The following is a 26,484-nucleotide window of genomic DNA, read 5'->3' as shown; positions in this document are numbered from 1 at the left end:
GTGCTTTAAGTTGTGACATTAGTAGTTTTATATAGGCTCAGTGGGAGAGAGTGAGACTGGGTGTGCTTAGAAACATGAAAAGGAACATGGGGGGGAAGGTCATCTAAAGCTATATGTGTTTTTGTATAGATCTGTTAATCCAAGGTACAAACCAAATGAAATATTTACTTTGGGCCAAGCTGTTAAAGTTCAATCTGGAACAAGGAACACAGATAGTAAAATGAAAGTGCCTGTGCAATGTGAGGCAGAAAAGCTGGTGGCAGATGAACTAGATAAACTGCAACAATACCCCGATTCAGATGAGAGACAGAAGTAGTCAAATGAGGCACCTCTGCTTCCTTTAGAAGTATTACGTCAGAGCAGAGAGTATGCACACTGTATCACCTGTGCTCTGTCAGCAGCTCACATATGGATGTGGATGGAGAAGAGGTCGGGTGTTGAGCTGAATATGGAACCACAGGAAGGAGGGGGCCTGAAGGAGCTGGTGCTTCGATGGTTTACTGAGACACAGGCGCCGCTCGTCCAGCACAATGGAAACTTCCCTGATTGGTTTCAAGGCCTTGCTACAAGAAAGTAAGCAGCATACAAAAGACCTTTGCTTCAGGACACGTAGAGACTAGTGACGAGAAGATACCCAGAAAGCTGATTCTGTTCACCTGGACGTAGTGAAGAAGCCACTTTGATGACTGACCAAACATTTTCTCCCACTGAGAACGCGACGTCCAGATAAACAGAATCAACTTTCTAGATGACTGAGCACATGAAAAAAATTAGGCTTTTTTATAGGAAGTTCAAGAATTTCTGCTTCACTGGGGCTTCATCACTTACTTGTGATTTCATTTGAACACTGTAAATACTGTAACTATCTCCCATCACTATTATGGTTTTACTGTCCGTGTTTGTGGGTAGCTACTGAGGAAATGCAGAGTTTGAATATCATTTTCATTCCATGCTACCTCATGCCTCACGTTAGGACTGCTGACTTGGTGTTAGACGAGGGAAGAACATATAGGTGAACGTATTATGTATTTGTCCGTTTCTAATTACTTTTCACTGATTGGGATAAAATAGAGATGCAGATAGTGTTGCAGCAGTAGGACATGCACTTAGAGCTTTTTTTTCTTATACTTAAACATGTTTTGCTGAAAGCACCCACAAACTTTTACCTCAATGACTTTTTCAAAGCAAAAGTTTAGCTACATCTGTTTGGGAGAACAGGAGTTGTATTCAGAAAATAAAAAGCAGCCAATATCCATATTAATTAATATCACAGCCAAAAACGAGGTAAAATATGAATTGTCTTTGCTCGCATCATACTATTCAGATTAAAGCTCCTTCTTAAAGACTGGCATTCGACATAAAAACAAGTCGAGAGCTAGTTGTAAGTTATAGCGCATTAGCTACAAGTCTGTTGACATTAATGACCAGAAGGCTCTTAATGAACGGCCGTGGCTGTGCTGAACAGAAGACGGCTGTCCCCGCTTCCAAGGAATTTTGCTTAGAGCGTTAAAAATGTTACCTCTGGATTCAGCATCAATAGAGCTCTGTTTTCTGAGTGATGTAAGAGTGAAATGAATAGTTTCATGGCGTGTTTCAAATCCAGTTTGACTGCCGGTTTGTTCAATTGGATCGGTTTTGTTTTCCGCTGCAGGGAAGCAGAGGATCTCCTGAGGGATAAAAGTATGGGCTGTTTTCTCATTCGTCTCAGTGATAAAGCCTTCGGCTACATCCTGTCCTACAAGTAAGGCAAAGCATGTCAACTGGACCTTGTTGAACTGTTTCAGTATTCTTCCTCATTCCTCTCTCTGCCTTCTCCCAAGGGGTAATGACAGGTGCCGCCATTTTGTTATCACCCAAAATCAAGACGGACATTTTATCATATCAGGAGACTCTCAGACATACGGCAGTCTCACCGAGCTGATCCAACACTACAAGGTCAGCGCCATCCAGCCCTTTGGAGAATATCTGACCTCCAGCTGTAATGAGGTGAGGCTGTCAGGGTTTATAGAAGTGGAACCCAAGCACAAGACACAGAAGGCAGATTGAATGAACCAAACAGCCATTTGATTAGGCTGGTGCAGAACAAAGAAGCCCCAAAGCAGTCGTCCCAGAATTAGGAAAACACTGGGAAGTGTGAACTATATGACACAGGAAATAACCCAAGAGATTACACTGCCACACAATGAACTGAGAGGCCCAGTAAAAAGATGCATGTAACCTGAACCACAAACCTCCCCAAAGTAATATGGAGCTTGACATTAATGGGTACTTCACTGTGACCTCAGACAGCCTCTGATAGATGTAAACCAGGGGTAAAATGGCCTGTATTTATAGCGCTTTACTAATCCCTAAGGACCCAAAGCACTTTACACATCCACACATTCACACACTGGTGATGGCAGCTACATTGTAGCCACAGCCACCCTGGGGCGCACTGACAGAGGCGAGGCTGCCGGACACTGGCGCCACCGGGCCCTCTGACCACCACCAGTAGGCAACGGGTGAAGTGTCTTGCCCAAGGACACAACGACCGAGACTGTCCAAGCCGGGACTCGAACCGGCAACCTTCCGATTACAAGACAAACTCCCAACTCTTGAGCCACGATCGCCCCACAACCAAGAAGGTGCACAACCGATTTCCTCACGGGGCCACATGAGAAACTGGGATTGTTGCCTTTTTGTCTTCTCTTTTTCTCATCTTAAAAAGAGGTTACAATTATGCATAATAAAAACACGAATTCTTTTAAGTTCTTGCTTTCCTGTTCTGTGAGAAAAAAGGAGTGTATAAAACCAGGTTCAGTGTCTGAGGCAGAAATGCAAATCTCCAGCAAATGCGAGATCTGCCTTCCGTTCTGCGTCTGAGAGCAGATCTGAAATATCTGGAATGTCTTTGCTTTTCTCTCTGTTCCTGTACTGTGTTTAGCTCACTGCCAGGCTGAAGAAAACTTAACCCTGAACTCTGTTTATTTCAGCAGCTTAGCTTCATACTATCACAGACCAGCATACATGTCAACAACAAAAGAAAAGTATATTAAAAATTCTTAGCAAAAGAAAATTAGCAAGTCCTCTATATACAAAACCCCCCAAATGCTTAAACACATGTAGCAGACATATTTAACCTCGCTGCCATGTTAGATGAAGCTCAACTCCGTGTTTACTTTCCCTGTTTCTCCGTGTTTCATTTCTCTCTCTCAGTAACCTCTAGCTTCCTTTGCTGTTTTAGACTTTTTTTATTACCTTTCTGTAATTACGAGTGTAAAGCTCCAGTCAAAGTAAGACATTTGTTATTACAGGAGAGAAGGGAGCCGGAGATCGACAGACGGATTGGGGCTGCAGCTGCAGTAATGCGGACGCTGCACCGGTCCGTTGTGGTGAAGAGGGAGCTGAGTGTAAAAGCGAAGCTCTCAATTTACCGGTCGATCTACGTCCCTACCCTCACCTATGGCCACGAGCTGTGGGTAGTGACCGAAAGAACGAGATCGCGGATACAAGCGGCAGAAATGAGCTTCCTCCGAAGGGTGGCTGGCCTCTCCCTTAGAGGTAGGGTGAGAAGTTCAGCCATCCGGGAGGGGCTCAGAGTAGAGCCGCTGCTGCTCCACATCGAAAGGAGCCAGCTGAGGTGGTTCGGGCATCTGACAAGGATGCCCCCTGGGTGCCTCCTGGGTGAGGTGTTCCAGGCATGTCCCACCGGGAGGAGGCCCCAGGGCAGACACAGGACACGCTGGAGAGATTATATCTCTCGGCTGGCCTGGGAACGCCTTGGTGTTCCCCCAGATAAGCTGGAGGAGGTGGCTGGGGAGAGGGAGGTCTGGGCTTCTCTGCTTAGGCTGCTGCCCCCGCGACCCGGCCTCGGAGTAAGCGGAAGAAGATGGATGGATGTTATTACAGGAAGGCTCAAAACATTTATAATAAGAAATAACTGCATTTCAAAATTTACAAACCTTTACAGCACACTGCATTGGAGGCAATTTACACTCCCGACTATTTCATTTGATGCTGTACATGCATTGTAACTTGAAACAGTTTTTTACAGAACACTGTATCATCACTGTTAGTGAGCGCTCCAAGCAGTTTGCTGCACAGTTACATTGGTTTCCTATGAGGAACGTCAGCTGCTTTCATTTCATTCTGGCACATATAAAACTGATTCCTTGGTCACACTTAATTTGTTGACTGAGCGCCATAGTGCAAAAAAGCAATGCAAACCACTGACGAGAGCATTGGTTGACAGATTCCATAACAGTTCAACATAAACAGCACAAGAGCTAAAGCATGTAAACAGCAGGGCGTATTTCTTGTGTTCCTCGCATCCCTGTTTGGTCTTGAATGGGCCGACCAGTCTACGCCACAGAAACTCAAAGGTGGCACCACAGTAAGTGGCGGGTGGGAAGGATTCCATTCGCTCTGTAGGGAGGTTGCTCATTCTTTTATCTTCCATAGGTTTACTTGGTCTCCAACAGACCACACACTGACAGGTGTGGGATGAAACCAACTGACTTAATCTTCATGAGCCAGTAGATGGTATATCACTGGAGGGGACATAAAACCATATAAAACCACTGCGTGCTATTTACAACCAATGTGGGAAAACGGTGTACTTCATTATCTATGTATAATGAAGCTCGGCACAGCTTTAGAGCTTGTCCAGAAGAGTGCTTCCACATTGCTGTAACACAGCTCTTACCTGAGCATGTTACTCACTGAGACTGAGACAGCTGCTGCTGCTGCTATAAGGCGTATATGATTTACTCATGAAAGTGGCCACTTTCATATATCATTTTAGTAAGAATCCAAAACATACAAGTTTCTTTTATATACTTTTTCTAGGGATATTATATCTGTTTTCACTCTTGTATGCTTTTCATACAAGTTTCACTCACAGATAAAAACTCTATAAGATTTATATGTATCTTTTCCATAAGGGTGATGGTGCTTGCATCTAAAAAAGGATGCAGTCCCTTTTTCATCCTTCAAAGCTTTCAACATCTGCCTATCCTTCTGTCTCTAGACTGGCAAAGTCCTCTCTCCATTGCTCCCACCATAGTTTCAGATGTTCAGGCAATGGGTCATCCCATCCTGTGCTTTGACATCTCTTGCAGGATTCTTTTTCTACTGAGAAGATGGGTAGTAGTACATCCCAGTGGGTTGTATGTGGATGCAATAGTGGACAATATTCCACACTGTATTACAGGTAGTCGAGGGATCTCTTATATACCAAGATGATGGGAGAAGGTCTTCACCATGTCTGTCTTGAAGGAAGATGATAAACCAACAACTGTGTTCTGCCCTAAATGTTTGAACAGTGTAACCCTCATCGTCTTTGCAAAGTATCACTCGTCTGGGTGCTAGTGCTCTGGGGCAGTTGCAGCCAATCAGGAGACCTGTTTCACTATTGAGGGGTTAATCTATGGTTGGTGATAGGCAGGAGGGAGGTGGGTGTGTGCTGCAGAGGTGTAACCCGTCACATGGAGACCAGATACTGTTTTACTGTGCTTTCTCACAGAAGTGTCACAGTGTTGACATCCTTCACACCTGACCTTGCTTTTACCTCCTAGGACCTGGCATCCACATACAGTGGGGCAAAAAAGTATTTAGTCAGCCACTGATTGTGCAAGTTCCCCCACTTAAAATGATGACAGAGGTCAGTAATTTGCACCAGAGGTACACTTCAACTGTGAGAGACAGAATGTGAAAAAAAAAATCCATGAATCCACATGGTAGGATTTGTAAAGAATTTATTCGTAAATCAGGGTGGAAAATAAGTATTTGGTCACCTCAAACAAGGAAAATCTCTGGCTCTCACAGACCTGTAACGTCTTCTGTAAGAAGCTTTTCTGTCCCCCACTCGTTACCTGTATGAATGGCACCTGTTTGAACTCATCATCTGTATAAAAGACACCTGTCCACAGCCTCAAACAGTCAGACTCCAAACTCCGCCATGGCCAAGACCAAAGAGCTTTGGAAGGACACCAGGAAAAGTATTGAGTTGTATTTTTGTTATTGACCAAATACTTATTTTCCACCCTGATTTACCAATAAATTCTTTACAAATCCTACCATGTGGATTCATGGATTTTTTTTTTCACATTCTGTCTCTCACAGTTGAAGTGTACCTCTGGTGCAAATTACTGACCTCTGTCATCATTTTAGGTGGGGGAACTTGCACAATCGGTGGCTGACTAAATACTTTTTTGCCCCACTGTATGTGGACATCACATTTTAGGATGTCTGGATGAAAATATCCACCACTTATATTATACACTGTATATCGAAATTTAAAATGAATGTCCTCATATGTGGATTTTTTCTCAGAAACGAAAATCAGGTAGTAAAAAAAATAAATAAATAAAAAAATAAAAATCAGGTAATTCTTTGTTTTTACATTCATCAGGTCCCAATCAGCCCAAATAGCAAAGAGAAATTAAAAATGCATGCTGTGGAAGAGTTCAGGTCTTAGGAGGTCAAAAAGCCATAGCACAGCTCATTAGCCGTCAAATACGTCCTTCTGTCTTCTAGAGACCTTTTTATGAGGTTTGTGCAGTTGTGAAGCTGATGTGAGTTTGGTGTTCCCCATGTGATCTGGTTGATGTCTTGTCACAGTGTACATTTGTTTTGGTGCTTGGTCCTTTTAATGTCCTTTAGCTTCTCACTGTCGCTGCGTAACTTGGACGAAGAGCAGAGTTGAAGGTAACTGGGTTCCAGATGATTTCCACAACAGGGATGACACTATGGCACTGAAACTGGGAAACTCTCCACTTCTATTAAAGCGTTTGTAACAGGCAGTTTCTGATTTTTCTCACTGTCATTCAATATTTCCAGGCCCTTTACATAAGGCATTGCTACCATTCATGGAGTCTGTAAAGTTCCTTTGGGATCTTTCGTCTGTACTTTTGACAGGTTTGATAGCTTCTCTCTAAATGCTCTTTGAAAAACAAATGCCTGACCTTATTGTTGATTATGTTTTTTCCAGAACATGCCTTGTAGACATTACAAGTGGGGCCACCAATGCATTTTTTAAATCAGCAGCAGAGATGCCCTATTGGTCTATCAGTGACATTAAGGAGGTTTTCTATTGGATTTGCTCACCACTGAACACTGTTGGTTCCGGTGTGGGTAGCCTGCTCAGCGTTATACTGTCCTAAACACTTTGTGCTAGTAGAGCAACAGCAGGAGATGGAGATCCCATGGATCTGTCACATGGGTGTGCTGCGCTCTTAGCAGACTGGATACGACCAACCTGTAGTCTTTCTCCATTATAAGCTTCTTTCTTATGCTCTTCTTCCAGAGTGATATCTGCACTAATATCTCCATCAGCACCTGTTAGCCTTTTATATGTGATTTTGAAAAAACAGTTACTGGCTTACATGCATCAGTGCTTTTGTCTCAAATCCACGTGACTTCTTATGTCAGCATAGTTTCATAATGTCAGTGTCATCCTTTCCTTTTATTTTTCTCTAAATTGTCTGCAAGTGATGACGAGCATGTTTCGGTTCTGTCTGACTTCAGCTTTTCTCTTGGTGATAAGGTAATACGTCTATTTTTTATTTGTTTTTTAAAACGTCTCCCTTGATGTTAGTAAGAATTTTTTCTGTTGACATTCTGTTGTGTTCAGAGCAGCAAGATTCATCTGTAGTGCTTTGGATGTTAGACTGCAGATATGTCAGCGTTTTTACTTATTATCAGTTGTTCGCTTTATACCCTCCTTCTTTGTTCACTTGCATTTTGAAGCAAGCTTTGTTCATTAATGTCCTCAGGACTCACTGGTGAAGCTTGTATATTGTCCATTTTCTGTGCAGCCTCCTCTAGTCTTTTGTCACTTCCGTTTTTAGAGCACGTGCTGCCACCTGCAGGCCGTCATGAATGTACACTTTGACATTTTGAGACACTTTCACAGCAGCTTCTAGCCAAAGAACACTTAAGCCTAAGCTGACGGATTTTGTTGTGTATAGCAGTTTAACTCACGACTGTCACAGAACAAGAGCTGAAGAAACTTTAATCAATAAAAGAAAAATCCATTCAAAACTATTAGCAAGATAAAAATTGCCATTTTTTCATGAAACTAAACTAGGTGTTTGCTGTCTGTGATTCAGTTAATGCCCTGAAGTATTTGGCCATTTTAGTTACATCTTCAACACCACTGTTAATTGTTAGCATTAACAAAAACTACCGAGTGCTTCTCAGTTTATTTTGTTGACTGGACAGGAACACATTCCCAAATGCTTCTTTTTTCTGAGACCATATTAGTGCAACAGAGTCTTCCAAACACTGTTTGATAAACAGAAGGGCCTGCTGTTTTTATTTCACCAAGTTTATGAGAAATCATAACGCTGGTCAGATGGCTCCATCCCTGGGTATGCAAAGCTTGGTTCAAAAGTTCTTGTTGCTAGCAAAGGTCCAGATGTTCATTCCCACTGCATCAGTCAAGTTCTTGCAATCTTTTGCATGTTTAGTTCCATAATAGCAAATTCATTCTTAAACCTTAATCTTGTCCAATGTCTAATCCTTAAATGCAGCAGTCTGGTCTCCACAAGCTAATCATACCTTAACATGTGACTGAATTTGATGTCATGTCATCAGATGATCTGTCTGGTTTTGCTTGTTGAAGCTCTTATTAGACAATAATGTTGCTTGTGATTTTCAGGTGGACACAAATGAACTGTATGATGTGGTGAACTATAACACCAAACAGATGTCTGGGGTGAGCGTGCAGGCACTGCGGACTCTGTGGGATCAGAAAAGTGATCATCACAGCCATGTGGGTACTAATCAAAGGATTCAGCAGCAAAATGACCCTCCTGCAGTGCAGCCACCCATACCACCGAAATCCACAGCCAGAAGGCTGACGGGGACGGTGTCTGTGGATGCAATGTCTCTTTCCCAGGTAAGCTGGACACTTGAACTGTCCTTTTTGAAGAATACAGAATTATAAGTGCTGTAATTACATAACATGTAATTAAAAGTGTGCATCTCACCACATACAAAGCTTTATAGTCAAAATACTTCTTAGGGAATTACAATTTTATATTTAATTTTATTCAATAGCTCAAGAATCATGTAGGAGAAAATTTGTGTAAAACACTGCACGTGCATACTTATGTGCAAATTATGCTAATGTGTGCAGGTATGCAACACAGTTTCACAATAATTAAATGTTTGCTTTCAGTGGCAGCATCCAACAGCAAAATCAGTTTAATCCAACTTCACAGTTAAAGCTCATTTTGTGCATCAACACAACAAAGATTGCAAAGTAACATAATATGAGAGCTATATTTCATATGTATATGATAAGAACTGCATTACAAACATGGACCAAAAATACAGTAATTCTTAACATTTGTGAAACCTGCATAAATATGACCTAAAATGTGACATGACCTGTAATACAGACAAATAAAGCACTGATCCAAAAAAAAAGAAAATGATCCAGTGTTACATTTCTGTAAGAGAAAAGTGTGAACTTTTCAGTATCGGGTGTGATGCTTTTGAGCAGCAAGAACTGCAACTAAACAGTTACTGCGCTGTTTGTCTGGAGCTGAGAGCTGTTACACGTTTATGGCACGAACCACTCTCCTGATATTTTACTGTAGAATTTTCTGATAACGTTTAGAACTTATTAGTTTGTCAGTGATGGGAGCTATGCTTTCACCTTACAGTCTTGCCATCCAGTATGAGAGAGGCCTGTATTTAATTTACTCTTACTCTATTACATGCCTTGCTGTTGAAGAGATCTTTGTTGGGCCAGGGTAACAGTGGTCTTGAATTTTCTGTTTAGCCACTGTGTATTTGAAGTACACAGAATCTGGTTTGGTGTGCTTTAATTAACTTCAGCAAACAGGTACAAAGGTTTACTAATGTGTGGAAAATGTGTTTCCTTACTCGACTCCACACACGTACAAAAACCCCACAATTTTATATATGACACAGAACGGTGTTTTGCAGCTTCCTGCATATGTACAGCCTAATAAGAGCGCGCTTGAACAGCCTTTCATGGCCATAGAATTACTTGATGGAGACTTTCAGCAGGACAGTGCACCTGCATGTCACTTTTGCTAAAATCACAATTACATCAGAAAGTCCTGCCTGTTCTGAGGTCTACTCAGTTTTATTGAGAATAAAATCTCAGACTCTGTTTCAGTTTCACCCATAGATAATACTAGCTCTTTAGATGAATGTTAAATATGTTGTGTAATATCTACAGTTCCAGTTTGCTGTCCTGCCCTCTGGCAGATCCACTGTTAATTTTGGTGACAATTTTTTTTCGGATGAAAGCAAAATGATAAGTAAAATAAAAAATAATGCAGAAGGATAAAAATGATGAAATGAATTGACACATTTTTCAACGAGTGAAAATGAGATGAAAATATTCTGGAGAGATGAGAACAAATCATAAAGGAAGTTGAGTATAAACGTGACGCGAGTTTGGAAGTGATTCAATCAGAAGTAATCTCCTTGTTTGCTAAACTTTCACACACATTGATTTGCCTCAGGGAACAGTATAACCTTCCTATTTCCCATGCTCTGTAAAAACACAACAACATCTCAACACTTGAACGTTTAATGAACATTTGATTTCATGGAAAATAATTTGCTTTTGGAGCAACGTGGTCAAACTTGGACACTTAATATTTTTGTTAACTGAATCAACTTTAGATTAAGTCAACTATAATCTTACGATATTTAGTTGATCTTGATGCCTAAATTTGACTAAAATTCATTGTTGTTCGTCTTTTCATTCAGAAGACTAAAAGTCAAAATTTTATGTGAAAATGACTCAACGTCCAGTCAGTTGTTCTTCTTTTCCATCGTGCCATGTCCTTGGTAAAAGTAGATCATGTGATTCTTGGGTTTGGGTCTTCATCTTGCAAATATAGAGCATCTTGAGGCAAATATTGTTATGAATTGGTGCTAAATACAATAAAATCTAATGAAATTTATTTAATTTAAAGAAATGCTAGTGAATTGTGTAACTGGACTACTTTGTCACTCATTTTTATTAAGGGTATGCCTCCAGGACCAAAAAGAGGGATTCCTCTAGGATTTACCCTGAGTGGTTCCTTGCCTGATACAACTTCACATCCAATGAAATCCCAGATGGACGCATACAGAGCAGATGGAATCATGGCAAACACAAATTCAGCAGTAATGTCTAACAAAGACTCGGTTGATGCAACTGACACAATGTACCCTGGTGATCTTTTTCCTGGCATCACAACCTCTCAGTCGACACAAGTAGAGAGCAGGAGCAAATCCCTACCACAACTGGACAACAACACCACAGAGGAGGAGTACTCCAACCAGCTCAGCAGCCTGTCTCTGACATCGCCTGTTCCAGGAAAGAGGGTTACCTGCCAAACCTATTCCCTCCACGCACCCCATGAAAGCGTGATCAGGTCAGAAGAGCACAATGATGACCAGGAAATATCAAGATCCAACCCTCTGTACCAGACCTCTGAGGGGTCTGGTTCAACCCAGCGAGGAGATGACATGTATGCTGAGGTTCCTCCGGTGACAACTCCTGCTAGGCTGCGAGATGACACCTACGAGCAGATCCCTGGTGAGGCAGCTGCTGTTCAAGGCAACACTTATGAGACGCTGGACGACATGAAGACCAAGAAGTCAAAGTCCACCTGGAGTAAAAGTGTAAGCCTGAAAGAATACTATGTATTCCAGTTCTTACTGTAAGCAGCAAAATATTAATATATGAACTTTTCTTATGTTCTGTTTGCAGAACATGAAGTGGAAGAAATTCCTACCTGACTACAAGAAGAAATAAATGCAGAATCTGTTGTGGAGAACCTCCTTAATATAAACGAGATGAACATTGCTCCTCCAGTTATTTGTTCTTATATGCAGATGACTGTGTGCTGTGAGTGACATAGGGATAGAGATAAAGTCAAGATAAGAGGCTTACACATAGGTAAGATTAAGAAAATCAAAGCTACAAAAAACCCTGAGCTGGACAGACGAGGGTTTTTTGGGACTGAACCCAATCACAAATGTTTTTAAATCAGAAAGGATTGGTTTTGTCTGAGGTTGGGTCCTTGGATATGAACAATGTCTAATCTGTAACACCTGCTGTTAAATACTTGGATTTTATTGTTGACAAGAATCTCAGCACTGCTGTCATGGATTTGAATGGGAAAAAGGTTTGAAATCATTACGTTAGGTCCTGATCTTAGCCCTGTTTTAACTCACATCATCAGATCCTTTGAATCAAACTCAGGGCTGTAACGCACAAAAACATCCATAAATATTCTTATTTACTCACAATTTATTACAATTACTTATTTTCAGCAGATTAGACCTGTGGTCTCCTTTGTCTCCGACCCTTATTGTGAAGCACTTTGTGGTTTTTATCCTGTGTAGAGTGCTCTTTAAATCAATAAAGTAAAGACCAACTGACAATGAGGCGGGTGGTTATGGGCTAACATTACAACAGCTAATATTAGGCTTCCGTGTCCTAAAAATCACTTTCCCTCTAAACAGGTTGAATATATTGTCACATCATGTCAGGATTAATTTTCCAGGTGTCTGAGTCAAACAATGTTAGATCAAAGTTTTATGAACGCCAGCTAACAAAACGGCAGCGCTTACTGACAGAAAGATTCAGGATATCCTGAGCAACTCAATTCAGTATTGTCATCAGATAGAAGTGAGCTCTACTGATTGATCCACCCATCCTGGACAGATTTCTCAGCTTTACAGCCTTCTCCAGAGTAAATAGACATATTGACATAGTAAACTTGGCTATCTGAGTTGAAATAACAAATATGTGAAAACAGTATGCCACTTCCTAACCAATGAACAGACAACACTTTTCAAAAGGGTATCCACTCCAAGAAAGGAGGCGAGATGCTGAAACAAACTGATACGTACTCGGCCCTGGATCATTAAGGGCAACTGTGCTGCAGAGACAACCATACCTAAGTACACCCAGTACTTTGAAGAGCTTAGAAATGCTCCTGTTGTTATTTTTCTACGTGTCCTTTGGCATCAGTGTCTTGTCTTGTGGTTTTAGGTAAAGTAAACTGACAAACACCAGGGTAAAAAGTGAAGCCAGTGCAAAATCAACAAAACTCCAAATCCTACAGGGGGTGATTTTAAAAAGAAGTTAGTTAGTCAGTAAAAAATAAATAATAAAGTGTGCTAACACTTTATTATTTATAACTAGCTATAGTCACTAGCTATCTGTAGGTCTCAATTCTTTAATTATCTTTAATTATTGTTTTTTATGTAGATGGTTTACAGGCACCATGATACTGAAAAATGCAGCCGTACACTCTGTCTTACATCCACTTGTTGGAATCACTGTACTGATCTCATTTATGAGATGACCATGCTGTTTGTGCTTCTGGAGGTGTGGGACCTGATGGACCAACCAGAGGGCAGCAGGTCGAACATGTGGTGGGTGGGGTGCAAGGAGTCACCTGTGATTGCTTCCAGGTAAGCAGAGGGAAGCCAATGATTTTTTTGGGGCAGTTCTCAGTAGTGTGTACCAAACACCAAGGCAGCAGGAGAGCACGCTCTTCACTGAGGAGCGGTAGAAGGCCAGCGGCAGCTTCTAGGTTATCCTTTCTCAAGACACGGAGTAAGTGCAGCCAGTGCAGGTCCGGGGGGACAAAGATATTGGTTGGGTGGCTTGGGGTACAGTCATAGATGTATAGGGCACACAGTAGGGGCTGAGAGCGTAGTCCTGTGAGGAAATCTTTGATCAAGGAGCAGGTGGCAGGGGGGTGTGGAGGTGGTCTAATTTGGATTCAGGATGTCTGGGATTATAGTGCTGAATTCTGAGCTGTAGTCCATGAAGAGCATCCTTATATAGCTCTTCCTGTTTTCAAGATGGGTCAGCGCTCTACAGATGGGTCAAGGGATGAGGGTAGACAGTCCCTGATGTGCAGCGACACTATCTGCTCGAAGCACTTCATGACTACAGACGTTAGGGCTATCGGTCTGTAGTCGTTGAGCCTGTGTAGACCAGACATTTTGGGGATGAGAACAGTAGTGGAGGCCTTCAGAGAGTGGTGTGAGTCAGGGAGAGGTTGAAGAGCCTGGTGAGGATCCCCCCAGTTGGTCAGCACATTTGTAGTTGGTGAGGGCTTGGATGCCTCTCCACACCTGGTGCAGGTTGTTATCAGTTAGGAAGCCCTCTGTCCTCCTCCTGTAAACCTCCTTGGCCTGTTTGATGCCCCTCCTCATGTTGACTGTAGCAGTGCTGTACAGGTAACTGTCTCCTCAGCCTGAATTACAAGTTCAACACAATGGACTCGAGTGAAGTGGATGCAGGAGGGTGACGAGATAGCCTAAAACATAGTTAAAAATGAGACAAGGAAGCAAAACTAAATGCAAAACAGAGGAGACATCTAGCTGTGCAAAATAAAATGGGCAGTAAACTTGTGGAACAGAGAAAAGACACTGGAAAAGCTAGACTAACCAAAACAGAAAGGATTACTTAATCAATATAAACACTCCATGTAAATATTTATTTAAAAATATTAATTAAAAACACTCAATACAAATGCAGTTAAATCAGCACAACATTTATTTTCAAATACAAAGAAATACAAAAAAATACATATCAGCTGGGCACTTTTCTGCTGACTAATAAACAAGCATATTTCCATTACTTTAGCTTGTTATTTAAACATTTTTTAACTATGATAAGATTTAAATTTTATATATTTGGTTTATTTGAAACTTTAATCTTCATCTTCACTGACCACAGTAAGCACACCATCTTTGATGGAGGGTTCATGTCTCCTGGCATTAAAGGTTGGAGAAGGTTGGGGGAGGGGCATTTATAGATTGGTGTTGATAGATTTTAAATTTGTAAAATGTTAAATGCAATTACCCATGACCATGCCGGATAGCTAGTTAGCTAGCACATTTACTATTAGCTAAAGTGGTTTTTGCTGCTGCTACTGAAGCGCAGAACACATGAATTTGGGACTTCTGAGGGTGCAGTTGAGCGCTTGCATTCACTGATCTGAGAGGTTGTAACCACAGAGTTATAGCTGTAAGCAGTTAAAAAATTAAATAAATAAATGAGTAAAAACTGAATTGCAAACATTAATCTACACATTTATGTATATTTTCTCTGTAACTATACATTTAAAGCGCAAGTGAAAATACAAGTTTACATTTTTTTTTACACATTATCTCTTTTTTTGACAGCTCTCGCATTTTGCAACGTATTTACTTCCATATATCGGCCCTAAAGGAAAAGTTGATAGTTGGGACGTATATTTTTGACCACTAGATGTCTGATGTCAGAATTATGTCGTTTTTCTGCGGCAGCGAATGAGAAGAAGAAAATACGGAAGTACGGCTCCCAAACACATTCCCGTTGGAAGAGTAAAATACTGCAGATTGCCGTATTTGCTTTGAAACGAAGCATATCTTGGACTAAATATTCAATCTCAATAAGACGATGGGGACTAGAGACGATGAATACGATTATTTATTCAAAGGTAAAAATGTGAATTTCTCGTTAGTGTCGTAGCTTTTAGCCGATAAGCTAAACAGGCCAGCTGGTCAGCTGTCAGGCTAACTAAGCCAGCGTCAACCTTTGTGCTGTGGTTGATTTTCACCGAGCTTTCAGGAAATTGATTTGAGGGTGTATACCTCTAAACGGCCTTCACTTGAGGGTTGGCGTTATAGTGCTATTTTCTTTACGTACGGTGTATTGAAGTGATGGGGCGAAAAGAAAAGAACATTAGCTGTTAGCTACTGTTAGCTTGTTGATGGTAGGCGCGGACACGCCTAGCGTTAACCGTTATCACGTTATCTTAGGTCGAGCTTGACAAGCTACAGGAACTTGTGTGAGGATTGGAAAGAATGCGTTAAGAGCTGCTTCATGAACACGTGACCACAATTTTAAAAGTGACCCAAATCATTCTTTTCGCCATTATGTTATTTTTAAAGTATTTTTATTACTGTGAATGTGTAAAATTTGCTTAAAAAGTCAGGAAGATTACTATTACTATTTTTGTGTCATAACAATGCTTCTTGGTAATAAGTCGTGTACTGTTGGAATGCCTTTCTATTACTCCTTAAATGGTATCGCATGTTTGGGTTGCACCCATGAAGAACTATGCCAATGTCAAACAACTATCAACTCTTGTTTTGAGCTTCTGGTACGCCAGGTATGGACAATCTGATGTCTGATTAGCAGGGCATGAACCTGATCAGTCAACATGTTTGACTGATCTGGATGAGATCCATGTCATAGGGCAACTTCAAGTTGGTGTTTTACAAGACTAAGTTTCAGCATTATTTTTGAGTGAGTCCTAGTGCCATCTCCACATTGAAGGCCAGGTCCCATATGAGGGTGGATATCAGAGACAGGCTGTGCAGTCGGTGTCCCAACAAGACAACATCACAAACACGCTGTCAGTGTGGTACTCAGTCTTCTACAGATTTGCAATCAAAGTTTGGAGGACAATATTTCTTATGGTTTTGTAACCAGACAACCTGGAACAGACTGCCATGACTGCCCTTCACTGTTAGTTTCATTTAGTGTTGATAATGGGTGCAGTTGAACCCTGAATGTGTATAGCAATGAGTCCAGATTGTGCTTACTGCAGTTGGCTCATAGTGTCAAGTGTCAGAGTATGGAGAGGATGTGGAGAACCCTGTGCTGATTTATGCACCGATACGGTGAAAGCTTTTGGTGGAGGCAGTGTGATGGTGAAGAGCAGCATCTTCCTCAGTGAAAAAACAAAGCTTCTGGTAATCTCAGTGGAGCTAGATATCAAGATGAGTTTCTGTAACCAGTGGCAATCCATATCTCCACAGTCTGGGAACAATCTCTGTCCTCCAAGACGCTTAACCCACACAGAGTGGAGTTTATAGGAGACTAAATCCAGAATATAGGTGTGGAGAGCATGGAATGACCTGCCAGCAGTCCTGATGTCAACACAGCTGAATGCTTGTGGCATCAGGATGGAGGGTGCTAGTCCTGCCAGAGTAACCAACACAACCACACTGGCTGCCTTGTAATAAATATGGGTTGAAGAATAGGATGCAATCCCACAGCAGTGTGTGACCAAGCATGAGGAGAAGATGAGGCTGTCGTGGCTGTTTGGTTCTTCCACATGCTACTGAAGTCTCTGTTAAATGAATAAATTGTGAAATTGCCGGTGTGTCTTGTTTCTTCACATTTTCAATCCAATAACTGAATAACGAGTCAGCAGCAGAATATGTCTGACGTTGGCATTGGAAGTTTTGGCAAGTTGTTATTGGTGTAACCCACATACTCACCTTTGTTACTTAACCCACAACTCTGTCTTCCTTTCACCATCAGGCAGCATTTAAGGGGAAATAAACAGGTTCTTTAATGGTTTAAGATTTATTGCCAGGCAACATTCTTCCATTAAAGAAATAATGAACCGAACACTAATTTCATTACTTTCTGTGCTAAGTTATATATTTGTACCCACACTAGTTTCTGTGATAGGCCAACATCTTTATTTTTTAAAGATTTAGTGGCTTTTTTTGAACAACCAACAACCTATGAGATAAACAGCAGACTTTCACATATGGTAAAATTCACTTTAGATATTTGGGATCCCACCACTCTCCTCATTTTGCTGTCACATTCCTGTTTATAAAATTTGCCTTATCCTGCTGTGTGCTTTTGAGGTCCCAGTTGAAGCTGTCACAAAATTATTAACACGCTTTATGAGTTGTTTTTTCTGTATTCGTTGCAGTATGATGACTACTAACAAAGTTCAAGACAGACAGGCTTTCTCTGCCTTTGCTTGTTCAACAAAACCTCATTGAAGTTTTCAGGCGGGTGACCTCATACCTTTCCCTATTGAAGATAACAGGAATCACAGAGTTGATTATCAGCTTTCTCTGTTACACCGGGCTTTCTGCTTCAGGATCTGTGCATGCTCACAGAAAAATGGGTGTTTTGTAGGTTATGATTCTTCTTTTGGGTAGAAAAGGATCCCCAAGATTGCTGCCTGTGCTACTCAAAACATTATTATGACTTCTAAGGTGACGGCTGCACATTAGAGCGCTTTAAACTGAACATATTGTGTGAGGTTATATATGTGCACATGTCTGGGATCAGTCCAAAGTATCTACCCAACAGTCGTTGCATTTTTCTTTTATGTTCCTGTGGTTGGAACATGATTAACAGTGAAGGCCACCATAAAGGCCCTGCAGTGGGAAAACATCCTCATAACATCCCAGAATTTCATAAAACACGAACCGCTTTGTTCTCTTACAGTAGAAACATGGCTAGGCTTTTTGAAAATTGTTGTTTTTCTAATCTATGTGGGCCTATCGTGCTCCCAAAGACTGAAAATGAACAGCTGCAGATGTTTTTTTTGAATTTGTGTGTATCTGTTTTAGGCCTTTATCTGTAGTGGACTTGCTTATTGTCAGATTTCTGCTGGAGTAGGCTCTAATCCTACCGGCATCACCAGAAAACACTGATGCTAACTAGTTTGTAGAAAATGGATATGATGTTAGGCGTGGATATTACTAAAGAATATCACACAAGAGTAGTAATGCTAAGTTAGGCCTAGCAATTTAAAGACTTTTACAAAAGTTTACATTGTGTAATTTAAGGTAATGAATTAAAACCCAAATGTCAAATAGTTTTATCGCAGCTCTAGTTTTCACATAAGTGTAATTATTGGCTATGAGCTGTGTTTAGCTGATGAGATGAGCTCCAGGAATATTTCTGATGATTGTGTTATTTTATGCAGAGGCTGCATTGCAATTATTGCTGGGAAGGGTTTCATTTTAATGTGAAAAATATAAGGTTCATTTTGACTTAAATATTGTTTCTTTTGTAACAGAAGTCAAACGTGTACTGCAACATTACGTATATTGTTTATTTTAAATAAGTACAGTTTAACAGTGTAACTGTTTCTTCACCATCTCCCAGTTGAACTTTCACACTGCTAGACTGCAGCTACACCTTATGTACATTCTGTGGTGGTCATTTCATTTCTGTAATCCTGTATTTTCTGTATATAAGATTTAGATTGGTTATTATATTGTTGGTTTATATACCTTTGTGTGTGTGTGTGTGTATGTACACAGCGCTCCCTCGTTTATCGCGGGAGTTAAGTTCTAAAAATAACCCATGATAGGTGAAATCTGCGAAGTAGGCAACTTTATTTTTAGTTATTATCAGTTATTCTAGATGTTTTAAGGCGGTGAAACCCCTCACTACACACTTAATACACTTTTCTCAGACAGGCGTGAACATTTTCACACTTTTCTCTCTTGTTTAAACTCTCAAAGTTCAAACCAAAGGCTCCTGCAAGTGACGACGTTTTGTCAACATTGTTGTTTGTTAGGGAGAAAACGTACAAACATACAGTACAGCATTTCAGAGTTACACTGCCAGCCACTGAACAATTCTGTACTTTACAGGAGGCACAGCACGAGATTGATTGACAATGGTCTACAGTAGGGATGGGTATCGTTTAGGTTTTATCCAATACCGGTGCCAAACCGGTACTTTTGAAACGGTGCCGGTGCTCAAACGGTGCTCAAACCGGTGCTTAAGGAATGGAGAACACAAAATTGGTCCAAAAACCTCTCATGTTTAACTGTTTTCCACTAAAGCGCTATACAAATGCAGGCCATTTACCATTTTTCTTTGGTCATTTTAGCCTTTTTGGCCAGGGTGAAGGGAGTATCTGCCATCAAACAAGAGGACAGCCGCATGTAGCTATGATGATGTTTGCTAGTTCACCTTACATGCATTAATGTAATAACGTGGTTAGCCTACTCAACGTAAATTACACACGAACAACATTAAGCTACTCACGCAGAGAAGAACGGCTGCTGCTGCATCATCATCCTCATCATTTCTGCTACACTGGCAGGGCGGGGCCAGGACTCTATTCTTCGGGTTCTTGGGGGATGTTGCATAACAGGCAACCCACCCGCAGTAGATGTGCTCGGTGTGAGGTCTCGCAGCAAGCTATCAAATACGGCGCATTTCTCGGCTTTTAAAAAAAACTGCTATGCGTCGCCAGGTGTTTCATCGGATTTGAGGTGTTACCTCCTTTGACAGTATCACAGTATCAGCTTAAAGCACTTGTTGCTGCTGAGTTTGCATCTTTCGCTGTGATGTACAGCCAGACTTTTGACCGCTTCGCCTTGGACATTTTTAATCTGTAGCTCTGCTCTAAAAGAACGTACGTACCTGGGCCCGCCTACTACGCTCGCAAAGGTAAAATGATTGGCTAGAATTCAAAGTGTATGACATCTCAGGGAAAAAAAGCACCGAAATGTGCGCTGCTTTTCGGTCTGGTTACTACCGTTTATGTCAGAAAACGGGATGGGTACACCGGTACCCATCCCTAGTCTACAGCCAACCGCGTTATAGCGAGGGATCACTGTGTGTGTGTGTATGTGTGTGTGCGTGTGCGTGTGTGTGTGTGTGTGTGTGTGTAAAAACATGGATGGAATAAGTTCTGTGGACTTTATATTGACCATCTTTTATACCGGTATCATTTTACTGTTTTCTTGCCCAGATTCAGTTACGTTGCATTTTCTCCATTGTGTGATTCAGTGGTCCTTATTGGGGATTCGGGTGTGGGAAAGAGTAACCTGTTGTCCCGCTTCACCCGCAATGAGTTCAACCTGGAGAGCAAGAGCACCATTGGAGTCGAGTTTGCCACGCGGAGTATCCAGGTGGATGGCAAGACGGTGAAGGCCCAGATATGGGACACAGCGGGCCAGGAGCGTTACCGAGCCATAACCTCAGCGTGAGTATAACAGCGACTGCCAGAGGAGGATTCACGTCTAGATCTCTTGTTATATATCAGTGAATTTATTTTATTAAGTTAATAACCACCAGTGTTACTTATTTAATAATTCCATCAGATGAGTTGGATATTTCAAGGGAAAATTGTTATCCAAAAAACATCCACAGTTCTCCACTCTCAAAAACCAAGTAAATTTCTTGGAATATTAATATTTTTTTACTCAAAAAAACCCAAAACAAAGTCAATAAGTTGAGCTGATGTAAAAATCTTACAGTTTCTCGAGGAAATGATGTGTTGTGGGCTGATGTAGTTCAATGACTGTTCAGTTGTTGGAAAATCATGACCATAGCTAATATTGACCGAACAATAAACCACAGCCCTCCAACATACCCCTCAGCACCTGCACACACAGTGTTCAGGTTTGTTTCAGCTCTCACTGCGACAGTGTAATAACGAGTGTATCCATGTGCACATGGCTCTGATGCAGATACTACCGTGGGGCCGTTGGTGCTCTCCTGGTCTATGACATTGCCAAGCATTTAACTTATGAGAATGTGGAGCGCTGGCTGAAGGAGCTGAGGGATCACGCTGACAGCAACATTGTTATCATGCTGGTGGGCAACAAGAGTGACCTGCGCCACCTCAGGGCTGTTCCCACTGATGAGGCCCGGGCTTTTGCTGGTGAGACATCCTTTTCTGTTACCTTGTGGAATAAAGTGTCTATTAAGTATCACAATTACACAGAAATCTCATGATAGAATACCCTAAATGGCAATTCTAGAGCCTGAAATCTTGTAAAAATTCTAAATATTAGAACTATGCTCTGAGGATCAATGCATTAGTGATACTAGTAATAAGACCCATCTTTCATTTGCTGTGCTACACAGTGAAGTAATTCTGTGTAACTGTGTGTGGTGCACACATTCAGATAAACCTGTGTAATGGCTCAGACTGACTCATTGTTTGTGAAAATGCTACATATATGATCTGTTCATAATGATTGTTCCGCTTTGCCCCGCAGAGAAGAATGGCTTATCTTTTCTGGAGACATCGGCTTTGGACTCCACCAATGTAGAGACGGCCTTCCAGACCATTCTGACAGGTGTGTGATGTGTGTGCACCTTTAGACTCCTGTCCTTTCACAGGTCACCATAAGGTAAAAAATACCCATCAAGTAACACACTGTTGGCCACTGATATCTGAGGGAATGCTGCCCAGTTGAACAGGTGTCTTTGTTATCAAGAGCTGTCACTTTTATGAGGCCGGTCACAGTGTGAGGAAGTTTGGTGCCAAGTGAACTTCTGCTGCTGGGAGTAAACAGAGTTGACCCCACAGCCTTTCTGGACTCACTTTATGTCATAGTGGGTTGTTTACAGTTTTTATGGGGATTATCCAGGCAAATATTTTGTTTTAGTGTGTGTGTGTGTGTGTGTGTCAGACTGTAAACTAGGGTTGGGCGATATGTAAAAATTTTCCAACCAACAATCATCAGTCCAATAATCGCTGATGGGCGATATGTTAACGCATGCGCAGACTTTTTGATGGGCCGAGCAATGTAATCATGCACAGACTGATTTGCAAACTGATTTTCCCCCCCAAAAAATTAGGCCTGTCGGCATTAACGCGGTCATCGCGTTAGCGTGATTACAATTTTCAACGAGCTCAACCCATCTGGAGCACAGACTGAACAAACTTTGGAGAAACTGCCGAAATCCGTTGACAGAGACATTTCAGGGATTTTGAGCCAGTCTGCGCTGCAGATACGTTAATTGTAAATCGCATCAGTCATGGCGACGGCGCGTTAACACTAAAAAAATATAAAGTCACCAATTTGGGATGAAAGACGTAAGCCTAAGGATGTAACCAAAGCAGCGTGTCACGTGTGCAGACGTATAGTGTGAGCAAAGTACTCAGACTAACCTGCACAGCATGTACGTGTCCACCATCCGGTGAGTATGCTAGGCTATCGCCCGCTTCTGCAGCTCCATCGACGAGCATCTGGGCGCACTCTGAGGAGGGGGCGTTTGCTCGCAGACGAAAGAGGGTGCTGTTAAAACAGCGCTGTTTTTTCTTCTGTTGACTGCTTCTATTAGCGCCATCATTATTAGCAAACTTACTGATGGGCAGACAAATAAATAAATCGCCTGTTTAAAAACAATCGTCGATATATTCGCCCAACCCTACTCTAAACATATTTCTGTTGAAAAGTTGAGCACTTTGATTTAGATTTGATGGGTACTGACTCTCTTTTGGCATCAGCTTCCAGTGGCCGTTAGAGTAACTGCAGTTTTCCATCGGAGATTGCTCTTTGGTTGTGTTCATACTTTAAATGTGTAATTGTACTTAAAGTGAACAACAAACGTGATACTCGGGTTTTAGATTTTTTCTCTCCATAGAGTACCGAGCACAATGACACTCAGTGCTCTCTGCTAGAATCCAATCACAGTTGGTTTACTCTGATTAAATACTGTTTCGCCTTCTGTTTAATGTTTGCAGGTTGCAACTAACTACTTTTCTGCAGGAACATATTTGCACAGTGTTTTTAATAACATGTGACACTGGGGAATAAAATGCATGCATGGTATTTGTTAGATAACACTGTGTGATGACCAGAAAGTAGGTGTGATCTACATCCTGGTCACAGGACGACAGTACTTGGAAGAGGCGGAGCCAACATTTAAAGCTCGATTGATTTTCAGCTAGACACTTACGGGATGTTATGAAAGTTTTAAAAGAGTCTCTTTCAGTGATAGTTGTAGTAATGACTTACATGATGAGAAAAGTCGGCCATTGTTTTTTTGGCTGCCATGCTTCCTGTTAGTCAGCTGCATGGAGGAATTACACGCCTTCCATAAGAATAATTTGTTTTGTCACATGTCTATCATCTATCAACTTGACGCATTACTTTTCTTCTCCTCCTCGTCCTCCCATCAGAGATTTACCGTATCGTCTCCCAGAAGCAGATGTCGGAGCGCCAGGAGAGCGACATGTCTCCCAGCAACAACGTGGTTAATATCCAGGTGCAGCCCACTGAGAACAAACCAAAGATGCAGTGCTGTCAGAACATCTAGCCCAGCCTCAGATCCGCTACTATCTCTCCCCCCAATTCCCCCATTTCTCCCTGTCCTTTCCTCCCTCGATCCCCATCAACCTTAAGCCCCGCCCTCGGATAATAGACTGCCTCGACATACTGTTTGGCGTGTGGGGAATGAGCCGCAGCTTCGAAGCCGTGACCTGATCTCTGCACCTACCTCCTCCTGCTAACCCTATTCTTCCCCTTCCCCCGGTAAATATTATCCCAGTTTAGGATGAACCCATGTGGGGCGGCCCTCCCTAAGCAGAGCCCCGTTGTCTTTAGACTACTGCAGGACAGCAAGCAGCAGGCATTTCATATCACGTTAGATTTCATTACTGCAGATGCGCTGACATGTCACAAAAATGTCTTAATATATGAATGTGATTCGTTTTCTTCTTCTCAAGCTCAGTGCTCCAGTTGATTTCTCCACCTTTTTTAATGTCTTGTATCATATATCTGCTACTAAATCTGAATTTAAAGCTTTGCCTCTGTTATTTTAGCACCCCTCACCTCCTCTTTAGTGCAATGTACTGTTTTGGAAACTACGTGGATGTATCGAGCACATTGCGGACGTTTGCTCCGGTAGTGTCATGCTGTTTGATGTGATTTCTGTGAAAATGACGCCGGACTCTTTTACATTTGTTGAGCTTCAGTTAGTGGAAAGGCCAGGGGAGTGTAGCTAGCATGTGGCGCGCAGCCTGGTAAACTTTGTCGGCATCGTCACTGCATTTGCAGCAGGTGACGGGTTCGTGACAGCATGCCGAAGATGGACCTCTGACGTCCAGGTGGTTGACTTGAACTGGACTAAATGTGGAACACTATCATCATTTTAGGAACCCTGAACAGGAAGCCTGTGCATTTGAATCATCATGTTCTATTTTAAGTGGCTGCATACCGAGTTACTCATGCTCACGTTGAACGGGACTGAATACAGAATAAATCTAGCAGGCTTTTTTGCTCAGCATTAAGAAAACATGCATTAATTTCCAACATATTTGACCACTATGCAGAAACTAGCACATGGCTGTTTGGGTTTTTTCCTGTAATGCGACTTCTATAGCAAGTGAAGGAAAAAGAAGTATGAGTAAAGTAGCTGATAGCAGTCTTGTATGACATTCCTATTATAGTCAGTAATCTTATAATGTGAAGTTTCCTGTTGTCTAGCCAATTCTGCTTTGCATGTAACCACAGTACTGTAGTTAAGACACACTGAGAAAGATGTTTTTCAAGGTTTGATTTGCTTACTAAATCATGCACTTAAGTGTAAGAGCTGATCTAGTAAACATGCTTACTTATTTAGGATTAGGCTTTTGCTGCACATACAAAATTTGGACCTCTTTTGCCAGTTTGGGTCTGTTTAAGAACCAAAAAGTGACGTGGAGTCTGAACCGAACCTAATTTAGTGTGAAGTTGCTCCTCTGGCAAACAACAAAAATCAGCGGCTTAAGCTTCTGGCCAACTTACGAATGCCTCCTCGACCTGTGGAGACCGCTTCTCATACGCTCACTAACAGCTCACCGTCGTGTCCGCCTCCTCATTAACCAAGCTTTGTGTGTCTCTCGAGGAGGAGGACAGCCATGTTGCCCCTGTCACATAAAGCCTACGCACACCAAGCTGCCTCTGACTTCAACACAATGCATGGCTTTGTGTACGACTGCACCTCCACATTGTATCGCCTTATGTAGCTAACATTGTCATTACCGTTTATGAAATCTTGATGGTTGGTTAGGCTTGGCTAACGAATACAACATGCTTAACGAGTTAGCTCAGTTTAATCCGCTAACTGGCAGGCTCCTGCTAAAAGCCTTCAAGCTGAAATTTCAGGTTATCGCAGACATATACAAAGCCCGAACTTGGTGTATGTGTCTAGCAGAAGAGGGTAAATGGGTAACTCCAGAATGTGTGAGCTTTAGCTGGCCGTGCCAATGGCGTTTTATCGAACAGACGGCACTGTCCACTGGGCCTCTCCAGACTTGACAGCAGGAAATCTGTGGACAAAGCAATTTCTTTCTTCTGACAATATGATTTCTTGTTTCATGTACCTTTGTTGTCTTCATTTTTCCCTGTGTGTGTATGTGTGTGTGTTTCTTTGTTTTTTTTTAAATATGTGTTTTGATTTCTTTCTTTTTTTAACTATTGAATTCTATAACTGACTGTAATTTCAGTGTAAACACATAAGTGAGAAATTATGTCATTTCAATGAATTTGGAGCGTTAAATATGAGAACGGGTCAAAATGAACGGTTTTGTTCTGTACAGATTGATAAATTGTACAATTGTGTCTATATCTTAAGTTATCAATTCATCTTAATAAAGCGCACCGGTCAAAAAGCTTTCTGGATTTTACTTTTTTTTAATTGTAGATTTTTATTGTACTGTGAAGTCTTACTGCCGTCAGGTATAACATTATGGCCACTGACAGGTGACGTGAATACTACTGATCATCTCATCATAGTGTCAGTGAACATTTTTCCCTCAGAGTTACGTTAGAAACAGGAAAAATGGGTAAGCATAAGAATTTGAGCGGGTTTGACGATGGCCACATTGTGATGGTTAGATCTGTGTGACCTTTGAGCCTAGGTCATCAGCTACATGACTGGGCTTCCAAACTGAAGCTCTTGTGTTGCCAGCCAGTGGTCAGTATACTGACGTCAGATCTCAACGTTGG

The 26,484-nt window shown here is 41.6% G+C and overlaps 2 protein-coding genes across 2 annotated transcripts; both read left to right on the top strand.

Moving 5' to 3' along the window:
- The first annotated feature begins 418 nt into the window (after positions 1 to 418).
- On the top strand, positions 419 to 12,390 carry sh2d7 (SH2 domain containing 7). Its single transcript, XM_085281365.1, has 6 exons — positions 419 to 573; positions 1,652 to 1,741; positions 1,821 to 1,986; positions 8,642 to 8,881; positions 10,999 to 11,640; positions 11,729 to 12,390. The coding sequence occupies exons 1-6, from the start codon at positions 419 to 421 to the stop codon at positions 11,771 to 11,773; spliced, it is 1,338 nt and encodes a 445-aa protein (XP_085137491.1). The 3' UTR covers positions 11,774 to 12,390.
- A 2,888-nt stretch (positions 12,391 to 15,278) lies between these two features.
- Positions 15,279 to 26,149, top strand: LOC146583849 (ras-related protein Rab-11A). The gene is made up of 5 exons (XM_085278377.1): positions 15,279 to 15,467; positions 20,546 to 20,741; positions 21,229 to 21,422; positions 21,763 to 21,843; positions 23,676 to 26,149. The coding sequence occupies exons 1-5, from the start codon at positions 15,428 to 15,430 to the stop codon at positions 23,810 to 23,812; spliced, it is 648 nt and encodes a 215-aa protein (XP_085134503.1). The 5' UTR covers positions 15,279 to 15,427; the 3' UTR covers positions 23,813 to 26,149.
- The last annotated feature ends 335 nt before the right edge of the window (positions 26,150 to 26,484 follow it).

Source organism: Mchenga conophoros, linkage group LG1 (genome assembly GCF_057382185.1).
Source record: "Mchenga conophoros isolate Kocher_MC1m ecotype Shallow Benthic linkage group LG1, M_conophoros_male_GT1.1, whole genome shotgun sequence".
NCBI classification, from domain to species: Eukaryota; Metazoa; Chordata; class Actinopteri; order Cichliformes; family Cichlidae; genus Mchenga; species Mchenga conophoros.
Note: the sequence above shows the minus strand (reverse complement) of the source record. Positions and strands in the feature narration are given on the sequence as shown.